Below are 12,665 nucleotides of genomic sequence, written 5' to 3'. Positions count from 1 at the left end.
AGAATTATTAATGGAATTTTTTTCGATTGGTAAATACTCTCTATAACTATCAACTGTCTATTTTTAAGATTATCTATCGATTTATGCTCTTTACTGTCGATAAAATCAATTTTAATTGAACTGCACTATTTGTGAAATTTCAAGTTATGAAATCGTTGTACGAAAATTATTAATTTCTTAAAAACTATTACAGATACGAAAAACTTCTAAGAGTAAAAAAAGTTAACAAATTACTCTTAGAATACAAAAAAAATTCAAGGTGGGTATAATGGCCATAGAAAAAAAGTTTTCTTTGTTAGGTATGAAAAAAACCATGTTTTTTTATATTTTACCCCCTGTATCTTCTAGATATCAAGTCATTCATTTTCCGTACATTTTTTTTTCTATAGTTTATAAGTTATACTCCAATACTAGAAGGTTATTTGGAGATAAAAGTTTATTGGAATATTTTTTTCCGAGGGTATTAGAAAAAAAACAGTGATTTTTGGCTTAAAATGGCTCTTTTTACTAAATTTTTCAAATTTACCCTTTAAATTTGAAAAATTCTCAAAAGATAATTCAGGGTATAATATTTAAGTCAAATACAAGGTATCAAAATAAAAAAAAAAAATTTATTTTAAATTTTGATGCAGTATCTCGGTAATGCGGAAGACAGCGACGGAACGTAATTATAATTAATAACAGCTATTTCTTCTCGTCATATCAGTTGGCATGAGGAAAATAAAAAGTGTGTTTGTTATGGCAACTGAAAATTAAGTGACAATTTATATTTTTCTGTCACTGTCATTGGCAACTGTCCAAGACATTATTTTTTTACCGTTTAAGCTTTACATGTAATGCCTCACATATGTCACATTTTATTATTATATACATGTATACATATACATCTGGATTTTGGAATATCGTAAAAAGCAACCAACCAAAATTAAATGGATTACGCATGAGGAACCTAATTGGTCACAAGTATCAAGTGTCAACGTCCAATATCTAGTTGTTTTTTGTTCAGTACTTTATATCGTAGTTTTTTTTCTGCGAAAAAAAATATACTTGTACACACGAACATTTTAGATATGGTTGAGTCATAGACTGGCCTTAATCCTATTTCTGCTTCATTTTTAAAAAATTTTTTTTTCTTTACGTCGTTGTGACATCATGCAAATTATATTTTATCGATACATGAGAGCAGAGGTGTTTATAATCTCATGAATGAGTCTCTCATAATTTTTGATTGCGATTAAATCCATAGTTGAACGCGTATTACTATTATATACAATATATGTATAAATGTACCGTATCGAAGCTCCATTAATATGTATTATATGTATGCGGTTTAGTTAAACGGATATTGTTGGTGTTCAAGATGTATTGAAGCGTAAATACAAGATAATGAATATAATAAAATAGTGAAATTAATATAAAATAATAATAAATTTCTCCGCAAATCAATAACTTAAATTGTGTGAAAAAAAATTATCTTTCACGCATCATTAAATATTCTGAAAATTTATCATTCATTCATCGGGACATAATAATGAGGAATATTATATTAAAATTGTTGTTGTTATTATCGGAGTTTTCTGATCGATAATATTAAATAAGATTGAATTGCGGGGGCGGAACAATGAGAGGTTGAAGATTTTATGAAGAAAATCCTAATTTAGATGGGATGTTATTTATGTTGTGGGATAGCAAATAGGTGATGGTGAGTTTAAGTGCTTTTTGTTATAATTAAGTGTTGTTAACAATTAATTTTATTAAGTATTATTATTAAGTAATTTTAACATTAATTGTTATCAATTATGAACATTTAGTGGAGCTAATTTTAAATGTTATTATCAAGTGTTAACATTAAATATTATCACTTATAAACATTAAGTGTTAATATTAATTTTTATGAAATGTTATTATTAAGCGATTTTACCACAGATTTGAACATTAAATGTTATCATTTACGATCATTAAGTGTTATTAACATTCAATCTTATTGATTGTCGTCATTAAGCAATGTTAACAATAAATTTTATTATTAAGTGTTGTCATCATGTGTTAACACTAAGTGTCGTTATCATGTGTTATCATTAAGTGTTTTTAACATTAAATGTTATCGTTTATAAATATTAAGTGTTATTAATATTCAATCTTATTGATTGTTGTCATTAAGCAATGTTAACAATAAATTTTATCATTAAGTGTTGTCATCATGTGTTAACACTAAGTGTCGTTATCATGTGTTATCATTAAGTGTTTTTAACATTAAATGTTATCATTTATAAATATTAAGTGTTATTAATATTCAATCTTATTGATTGTTGTCATTAAGCAATGTTAACATTAAATTTTATCATTAAGTGTTGTCATCATGTGTTAACATTAAGTGTCGTTATCATGTGTTATCATTAAGTGTTCTTATCATTATATGTTATAATTTATAAACATTCACTGATATTAACATTAAACTTTAAGAATTGTTGTCATTAAGCAATGTTAACATAAAAGTTATCAAGTGTTATCATTAAGTGTTGTTGACATTCAATTCTATCAACTATCACTAAGATTACTAAAATTAAATGTCAACACTGCATACTATCAAATATCGTTAATAGTATTTGATAACATAAGATGTTATCAATCATTGTTATTATTGTTAAGTGTTGTTAATCTTAAATAACACGTATTGATAACATTTTATGGTATCAAGTGTTAACATCAAGTGTTGTCAACATCAAATTTTACGTACTATTAATATTGATAATAATTAACATTAATTGTTATCAAACGTTACTACTAAGTATTGTTAACATCAAGTGTTATTTTTTCCTCAAACTTAAAATTTCTTTAGAATTAATTTCACCGATTAATTTATAAATTAACATTACCTCGTAGATAAAAAAATAATGACGATCTTGAATGTTTACATAACCAGTCCCGATAGAGCACTGGATGGAGATAAAAATCAATAGAGATTCTAGATAGAAGATAGAAGATCCTGGATAGCAGATAGTGGATAGTTTATTCCCGTTAGGGAACTAGTGTGTAGTATCTACCGGGTATTACGTATAAATTCTCATAGATTGGATATTTACATAAGCCTCTATTAAGCATGTAGTTTTGAAGCCACGCAAACCACTGGCCCGAAACCCCCAAGTTGCCCTATATATATGTATACACATAGAAGATTGCATTGCCGAGTGGTGTTGATCGATTAGTAACCGCTTTGAACGGTTACTTCCTGTCCTCTGTCCTCTCTTACAAGCAGACTACATCTCCACACCCTCAACCCTCTTAAACATGCTATATACTGTGGACAAGAAGTAAAGCTTGGCTTTCTGTGCCCAGTTTCCTCCTCCGCCTCCTTTTACTCATGGCTACTTCATGGTTTCCTGATGCAATTAGTGGTGAGTTTCTCTATCGACGAATAATAGTCGATTTATAAATAATTAACACTAAATTACCGAAAAGATTATAAAACTCTGCGCTCGTGTTCAGAAACACACTCTCTGCTCGTTGTGCCAACTCACAAAAAAAATTTTTTTTTTTATATTTAATTGATTTAAATAAATAAAATTATTTGTCGAAAGTAAATAAATAGTTCTTTTATTTATATATTAATTTTCAGTTTCTGACTGTCCATTTTTTTTTACCAATTACATTCATATAGTCTAACTACCCTTTAGTTCGTTCCACAAAAATATTTGGTTTACGATTCGACGGAGTTTTTTAATTAATCCACGAATGGCCAACGGGGTCCTAGTGGAAAAATGGAAATAAGCGACCCTACAAATATTGATGGCTCCTACAAAAGGATAATAAAAATAAAGGAGGCATGCCTAATATATATATATATATATATATATATATATATATATATATATATATATATATATATATATATATATATATGATATTGAGTTTTATTTAATTTCCCGATTTTACATTATATTTTTAATAAAAATTTTTCTTTTTTCACTAGGAATTTTCTCACTAATTTATACTTTTTATAATTACAATTCCGCGGTTTTCGCGGGACGCTGGAATGTCCCTGGCACGTGTGATAAAAAAGGTGACATAGGAGCCAGGAGGGGGGAGGGATTCCGAGCTTGACCGAGTTTTTATCATGCAGGGAGGAAAAAACGAATTTTTATGAGAGAATTAAAATTTTAGATTCTCTGAATCCGGAGAAATGAGATTTTTTTTTTTTTTTTTTTTTTTATACAAAGGAGGGGGCAGCGGACTCAAGGGAATATCGATGGAAAATTTAAAGCACTTACGAGAGAGTTTTCTAATACCATTTAGGAGAATAAAAGTTTACGGATTGATGTCGATTAGGGGTGACTTTTTTGGGATGGATGAATTTTTAAGCTAAATTCAGTTAGGAGTTGTTTGTAATTAGAGAATGGATTCTTGGGAGGAGAGAGAAAGTTTGTGATTTGTCAAAAATGTTTTTTGGGGGGAGGAAAAATTGTGGGTTGAGGATGGGAGATACGGAAAAAGTTACAAGGACCTTTTTTGTAGGAAATTTAATTTTTCCGTATCTCTTTTCGAGTTCCCGGAAAATTAATTTGAAATATTGACTAAAATTTAAAAATTTCTCTAGTTCATTCTAATTAAGTCCTAATTTATTATTGAAAGTTTATATATTACTAATTTATAAAGAAAATTTTTCTTAATCAATAAGAAAATCGATTTTTCTTTCCTAGTTACTTTTTAGCCGTACTAATTTATATCCGGGTCAAATGTTGTTTTAATAGTTTCAAGAACAAATTTATTTTATCGTTGTTATTAACTAACATATTTATTATTATAGTTTTAAGAACAAATTTTTTTATATTCATTATTAACACTTAAGTTTATCAAGATTTTGGTCAAAGGGTTAAAGATACGGAAAAATCATAAAGTACTTTTTTTTTGTGGAAAATTTAATTTTCTTTAAGCAAAAATCTTATAAATTTTTGCTCAATTTTCCAGAAAATTATTTCAAAGTTTCAATTATTTATTTTTACTTTTGAGTCAGATTTCTGGATTAAATATTAAAGATACGGAAAAATAAGAAGAAAAATTTTTCACGTTAAATTAAATTTTTTTAATCCTTTTGATAATAAAAAAGAATTAATTGTTTTCGACAAAAACTTAGAAATTTCCTAAAAATTAATGCTAAATCCTTCCTAAACTCCCCCTTAAATTTCGCAAATGCTACTTACCAGGCGGACAATTGCAGTCATTAAGATCCCTTTTGACCCTGAAGATTCCTCCCTCAGGATACGGAATTTTCTGTCCCAAAAAGGCATCCTGGACCTCTCTCCGGAGCCTCTTGACAATAACCTCGCTGTTTTCCTGGTGATCGCACCTAGCCTCGACGGTGGCCAGTCTGGACTCCAAGAGGACTTGCCGGTAGGCGAGAATCCCCGAAATCCCAAGGCTCCCAATGCAAAGGAACAACATGGCCCAATTCAGGCTCCCTATTTCTGCTATTGGAGACTGTTCCTTTCTGAATTTCTTGGGGACCGACGCCTCCAAATTCTTCCTTCCATCCGGCCAGTTTTCACTGCTCTCCATCCTGGCCAAATTAATGATCCTAATTTTAAAATCCTGATCCTAAACCTAATTTATCAATCTGATAATAATATTAAATCCTGATCCTAATTCTAAATCGTAATCCTAAATCCTAATAAAATCCTAAAATTTAAAGCCCTCGCGAGCTTCCACTGCACGTGCTTTCACACCCGCCCGCACTTTTCACTCTCTTATCAATAATTTTTCTTCTTATTAATTATTGATTATTAATTAAATAATTATCAACCCAGCGGAGTCTTATCACTGTCATGATAAAGCCTCATTTATTTTTATACCCCATTTTTTTTATTTTTATTTTGTAAATAAATTAAAAAAAAAAATACAAATTTTTTCACTAATTTTTTGTTTTTTAGTTTTACACTCGCGAAATTTTAATTTTTTTTTTTTATTTTTAAATTTATTTTACCCAGCAAAATTTAATAATTATTTGACGCATTAAATAACGCACACCGCGCACTACGAACGGTCGGAGCACGACTGAATAGACCGAATCGAGTGGAGGGTTTATCATTTCGGGTGACTTCGGAGCCGCTCGGAAGAATACGTCCCACGGTGGATGTAAGGCATGCTTATATATGTATACATATATGTACTTGGTGTTGATTTGAAAAAAAAAATTATGATTAAGTTTGTTTTGAAAATGGGAAAATTTTTACGATTATTAAGAGTATAAAATTAAAGTTAGAAAAAGAATGAGCGGAATTATTTATAGCTAATTAGTTTCATAGAATCGTTGATGAGCATTCATAATTAGCGGGTAAACTTTTTAATCGGTAAGTTAAGTTATTCGGAAATTTGTAAAGTTTGGTCATCAATAATAAACTTTTTTTATTAGGTGTAGGAGGAATAATTATTGATGAGTTTGGTTTGGTAGATTTTCAAGAGGTACTGTTGATTAATTAGACGGAAATTTGGGTGGCTGAAGTTGTGTGAAGGTTGGGTTAGTATTTGAGCAAGGCAACGTGAGAAATTTTGTGATGACATTGCGGTTTTGTTTTGTTGTTGATAATAGATGCTTTTAGATTAGTTTTTTTGTATGTTAGTTTTGTTGAAATTTAATCCTATGTTAGAAAAGTGAATCTTTAATTTTACGAGACTTGATCTAAAATTTTGTAAGACTTAATCTTAAGTCTTGGACAATTTAATCCTGAATATTCTAAGACTTGATTCTAAATCTTGTTCTTAAAAATTGTTCCCAACTTTTTGTTAAAAGCAATCCTAAACCTTGTGAAATTTAGTCCTTAAACTTTTAAGACTTGATCTTAAATGTTGTAAAACGTGATCTTGAATCTTGTGCGCCTTAATAATAAGTCCTGAAAAATATTATTCTAAATCTTGTAAGAGTTTGTTCCTGATGTATTGTTAAAATCAATCCTGAACCTTGCGAAACGTAATTCTAAAGCTTGTTGGACTTGATTCTCAATCTTGTTAGACTTGATTCTAAATCTAGGACGATTGAATTCTGAATGTTGTAAGATTTAGTCCTAAATCTTGTTCTTGAGACTTGTGAATAATTTTTGTCAGACATTCAGAAATCTTGTAGGACTTGATTTTTAATTTTGTAAGACTCGATCTTGAATCTTGTTAGACTTAGTCCTAAATTTTTGTAAGACTTAATCTTAAATTTTCGTAAAACTTAATCTTATATTTTTGTAAGACTTAGTCCTAAATTTTTGTAAGACTTAATCTTAAATTTTTGTAAGACTTAATCTTAAATTTTTGTAAGACTTAATCTTAAATTTTCGTAAAACTTAATCTTATATTTTTGTAAGACTTAGTCCTAAATTTTTGTAAGACTTAATCTTAAATTTTCGTAAAACTTAATCTTAAATTTTCGTAAAACTTAATCTTATATTTTTGTAAGACTTAGTCCTAAATTTTTGTAAGACTTAATCTTAAATTTTCGTAAAACTTAATCTTATATTTTTTTAAGACTTAGTCCTAAATTTTTGTAAGACTTAATCTTAAATTTTTGTAAGACTTAATCTTAAATTTTTGTAAGACTTAATCTTAAATTTTCGTAAAACTTAATCTTATATTTTTGTAAGACTTAGTCCTAAATTTTTGTAAGACTTAATCTTAAATTTTTGTAAGACTTAATCTTACATTTTTGTAAGACTTAATCCTAAATCTTTTAAAATTAAAATCTAAATCTTAAATCTTGTAAAACTTGGAATTTTTGTAAAAAAAACCCTCAAAACATTATTGTAATGTTAATAAAATTTTAGTCATCCAATAAAATTGTCAAAATTAAAAAAAAAAAATTTCACCACCTCACTTCCGTAAATTTTTCACTAGTTCTGTCTCTCTACAATTCACAGTATTCGTTGGTAAATATTTATTTCTAATCAATTTATTCACTCGTAAATTTATGCACATAATTAAAGTATTTTTTCAGCGCTCGATAACATTCAATTAAAATTTCAGTTATTAAAAAAAAATAATAAAAGCGAATCCTTGGGTATTTATTCATTATTTCCCAAACAAAACTCGATGCTATATATTTCTGTTTATATTTATCTAGAGTAGACATTAAAAGCATACACCTGGATAAATAAATAAAAACAGGTAAAGAGTAAATAAAATAAGCAAAAAAAATAAAATATTTTATTACATGAAAATAGATTTTTTATTCGTCAGATTAAATTCAGTCTATCATAACATATAAATGTTGTATGGCGGTACGGAGATGTATACAGAAATAAAATAAATCAATATAGAATGTGGATGATAAAAAATAGATGCCATACATAAAAATAAAAATCGAGTTAAAAAAATTTAGCAAAAAAAATGAAAATAGATTGTAAAATGCTAAAACGTATTACGATAGACACCCCGATAAATTAATTTATCTCTTCTACGTGCGTGAATTTTTTTATGTTTTAATGGTTTAATTTATTTATTGTTATATGACTTTCTGCAACTATTGTTATGCCGAGGTCAAAAAATACACGAAATATTAAAAATGAAGTTAATTTGAGGGAAAAAAATCTAGAATTTTCATTTCTTCAAATATATACTAATATTGTGATCGTAAACAATTTGAAAAAAAAAATTAAACGAACGTGTTTTAAAAGTGTACTGTTGGAACCATTTCTGAGTAAAATAAACTCTTAGACGAAGAAGGCACGAAAAATTGAATTTGTAACTCAAGGGTTGAAATTAAATTTAATGGGCTTAACTCGGGACAGTCCTGAGAGCTTTCTAAATTAAATTTGTTTTGAAATAATTTTATTGTAAAACTTTGAAAAATTTATTATTTTATTGACAATATATAATTTTTGTTGCGGATAACTTAAGCGACTTTTTGTAAAAATTGTAACACTCGGTATTAAGTTTTGTAAGACTTGATACTAAGTCTTGTAAGACTTTGTTTATAAATCTGATAGTATTCAATTCTAAATATTGTAAGACAATCCTAAATCTTGTAAGACTTGATACTAAGTTTTGTAAGACAATTCTAAATCTAGTTGAATTCAATCTTAAATCTTGTAAAACTTTATACTAAGTTTTGTAAGCCTTGATACTCTGTTTTGTAAGACTTGGTACTAAGTCTTGTAAGTCTTCATTCTAAAATTTAGTTGAATTCAATCCTAAATCTTGTAAGAACATATAAAATCTTGTAAGGTTTAATCCTAAATCTTGTAAGACTTGATACTCAGTTTTGTAAGACTTGATACTAAGTTTTGTGAGACTTGATTCTAAATCTTGTAAGACCATATAAAATCTTGTAAGGCTTAATCCTAAATCTTGTAAGACTTGATAATAAATCTTGTAACACTTAATCCCAAATTTTGTAAGACTATCTAAAATATCGTGAGCCTTAAACCTAAATCTTGTGCCTTTAAATTTTTAGTTTAATTAAAATTGATTTTTTCAGTATTATACTTAAATTTTTTAGTCTAAATCTCGTCAATACTACCACAACAAACTTAAAATCAAATTAATATTACCATGACAAATCCGAAATCTGATTCTCATGATCAACGATTGTAAATCTTGCAAACCAATCTTTCTACTTCACCCCCGATATTTTCCCCTTCATCGCCACAATTTTCAGCAAGATCACCCAAAAACCGAATTGCAAACCATAAATCATTAACCCGCTGGAATGATAAACAGTGCATAAAAGTCAAATAAAGCAACATGACACCTAGTACATAAAATAAAATCATTGATCCAACGATCCAGCAGCTTCTGTTTGCCGTTATCTGTTCCTATGACTAATCTTTCGTCGATTAACGGTTATCCGGAAGCTGTCGTCAAGGTTTAGCTTCAGATTTGGTTTGGGGGATATTGATATCCCTATCGTCTATCGTCTAGCGTCTATCAGAGGTGGAATGTCTGTCTGGTATCACTTGTTGGGGACAAATGATCGCACCAGTACATAGTAGAGACTCGTTAGCATTGCATAACACGTGATATGCACACGTGATAGGGAAAAGGGAAAAGGGAATATGAGGAAACATTGATCGACAAATCGATCACGTGCCCTCTGGGATACTAAATGAGAGTTATAAAAGAGATGGATTCATATATCTATCAATATTGATGACTCGGTGGCTACACACGTCCATCCTCCATCCTCCATATACGAGGGAACTATATGGATACCAAAATAAGGGGAATAAGGGAGGAGAAGGAAGAGAAGGAGGAGAAGGAGGAAGTGGTGGAAGTACATTCACTCGTGCCGCATTACGAACGTCATGGGGTGTGAGTGTGAGCCCTCGTGTTGGTCACCCGTTCGGTGGCTTCGACTGGACTGAGGAAATGCTCATATAGACTACATCCTGGAACGTCCTCTGCTTGTTCACTCTCGCTTACTCTCCATGTTACACGTATATTCACAATCTATGTACATATATGTATTCACACATGGACATACACGGGAGATAGTACCCCTTTTCATATTGTATTATCGAGACATAAAAAGTTATTTACGAGTCACCGTACAGCAGACACGTGCAAAAAAAAATCCATGATAAATCCGGCGAGGGACACACTTTATTGATTCAGATTGTTGATTTTAGCTGGGTTTTGCCGTTTTAGGATTAGATCATTATTTTTAAAGATTTTTGAGTCAGTGTGATGAGATTTTTGCAAGATTTAAGAATAAATCTTCCAAGATTTGGGATCAAATCTTCCAAGATTTGGGATCAAATTTTACTAGATTTGGGATCAAATTTTACCAGATTTGAAATTAAATATTACAAGATTTGGGATCAAATCTTACAAGATTTAGAAATAAATCTTACAAAATTTCGAATGAAATGTAGGCGGATAAAAAGATTTTGCAAGATTAGAATTAATTACAATAATCAGCATAATTTTTCAACCAAATTAGAACCGACAAGGTTTAAAACTTCTACGTCTACGCCTTTGACATCAATCTCTAAAATGAACAATTCCCTTCACAAGTAGACACCATAAATCAGTCGAAAAAATCACACCCCAATGAGAAAAAAGAAACCCGGTAAATAAATAGGATGCAAATAAATAAAACTAAACAATACTTCTGACATTGACGAGAGTAGAATGTCGATTGCGTCTTCTCATTTATTTTTTACGCAGTCTGCACGATTCCATCTCCTTGGTCTACCAATAAAAACGTGAATTACGAATAAAAATGAAGACTTTGTCGAGTGGCGTAAAAAATGATGGAGAAAATAATGAAAAAGTTGTCGGAATCGACGGATGCGAATAAGAAAATAAGAAATAGGAAAGAAAAAGAAGGTAAGTATGAGTGTAATAACTGAGGCACAACGAAACTGCAATTGATCGATTATTCGCACCGACTCTATTTCTCACCTTTTTCTTTGAATGAAGAAAATCCAGGGCTCATTTCCCAAGAAATTCGCGTCAACATTGAAATTTTCAAAAACAATTGCTTCGGACAAAATAATTAAAGCATACTTCGAGTGGCACTAAGTTAACCCAGTTTAGGGAGAAGGAGGAGAAATAACTCGGAAAATAAAACTCAAGTTGAATAATAACAAATACATTTATGTATATATATATATATATATATATATATATATATATATATATATATATATATATATATATATATATATATATATACACACATAGATCTAGAAAAGTTTTACTTAAAAGTAGAGTAAAGTAGCTTTTGAAGAACCAGTTACTTCCAGGTCAGCGAATCGGAACTTAAAACGTCACCAAAAGTCGTAACCTTCTTCATTTTAACCGAGCTAAAATGTACCGCCGATGGATAGGCAGTGCATCTGCCTCGGGAAATACTTACCTTTTCTTACTGAATATCTGAATAGAACCGTTTCTTGTCTGCAAACAATTCTTAGTCACAGAGTAAAAGCAACAAGGCGAAACTAGGGCAATTAAAGTGATAAGAGATTTCCGACGAAGTAACTTAAAAATATAGTACCTCTCATAGCCCCAAAAAAGTTATTGATCCTATTTTGTTTATTAAACAATTTTCCGCCATGTTTGAAGCAAAAAAACGAAATTTTTTTTTCATTTTAAAGGCAAAAAAATCTTTTCTTATGGATTTTATTCATAATTTTCCTTACAACTTTCAAGAAGGACATGTAACGTATAGGAAAAAAAATAATTGGAATGCATTCGACTTGTTATCTTGAAAATACAGAAGATAGAATTACCAAAATCTTGGTTTTTTTCATACTTAACAAAGAAAACTTTTTTACTATGGCCAATTTACCCGATTTACAAATTTTTATGTATTTAACCAGTGATTTGCCAATTTATTTTACTTTTATCAAAATTTCGTATCTTCTTTAATTCTTGAAAAAAAATTTTTGCAAAGTCACTGTCTCGGGATATTGAAATTTCAAATAAAAATGGAGGAAATTAACAATTTAAAAATAGTTTTAATGTATAATTAACCCAGTAATAAGGAAAGCTTATCTTAAATTCAAATTATCTGGAATGAATTGGCCATTGTTCGTAGACTACTTGGGTATTTTAGCATTTGGAAAATGGCGATATCATGATTAAAGCCATAGTGTACCTTGTAAGATTAATTCGTGTGCACTTTGGCATTGCCTTTGCTGTCTTCATCCGTTACCGGACCACGGTGTTTTCCTACTAGCTAGGAA

At 29.5% G+C, this 12,665-nt stretch overlaps 1 protein-coding gene across 23 annotated transcripts in view; it reads right to left on the bottom strand.

Moving 5' to 3' along the window:
* The window catches only part of LOC141537592 (uncharacterized), a 102,298-nt gene extending 96,276 nt beyond the window's left edge, over positions 1-6,022 (bottom strand). For all 23 annotated transcript variants that reach the window (XM_074258654.1, XM_074258652.1, XM_074258659.1 and 20 more), the window contains exon 1: positions 5,199-6,022. In XM_074258654.1, coding sequence (XP_074114755.1) covers positions 5,199-5,553 — 355 coding nt within the window. In that variant the 5' untranslated portion in view covers positions 5,554-6,022. The remainder of the gene's footprint in view (positions 1-5,198) is intronic.
* Between the last annotated feature and the right edge of the window lie 6,643 nt (positions 6,023-12,665).

This window comes from Cotesia typhae, unplaced genomic scaffold (assembly GCF_013202065.1).
Source record: "Cotesia typhae breed Kobodo isofemale line unplaced genomic scaffold, CoteBio_Ctyphae scaffold_91, whole genome shotgun sequence".
Classification (NCBI taxonomy): Eukaryota; Metazoa; Arthropoda; class Insecta; order Hymenoptera; family Braconidae; genus Cotesia; species Cotesia typhae.
The sequence above is the reverse complement of the archived record's forward strand: the minus strand, read 5'-3'. Positions and strand labels throughout refer to the sequence as shown.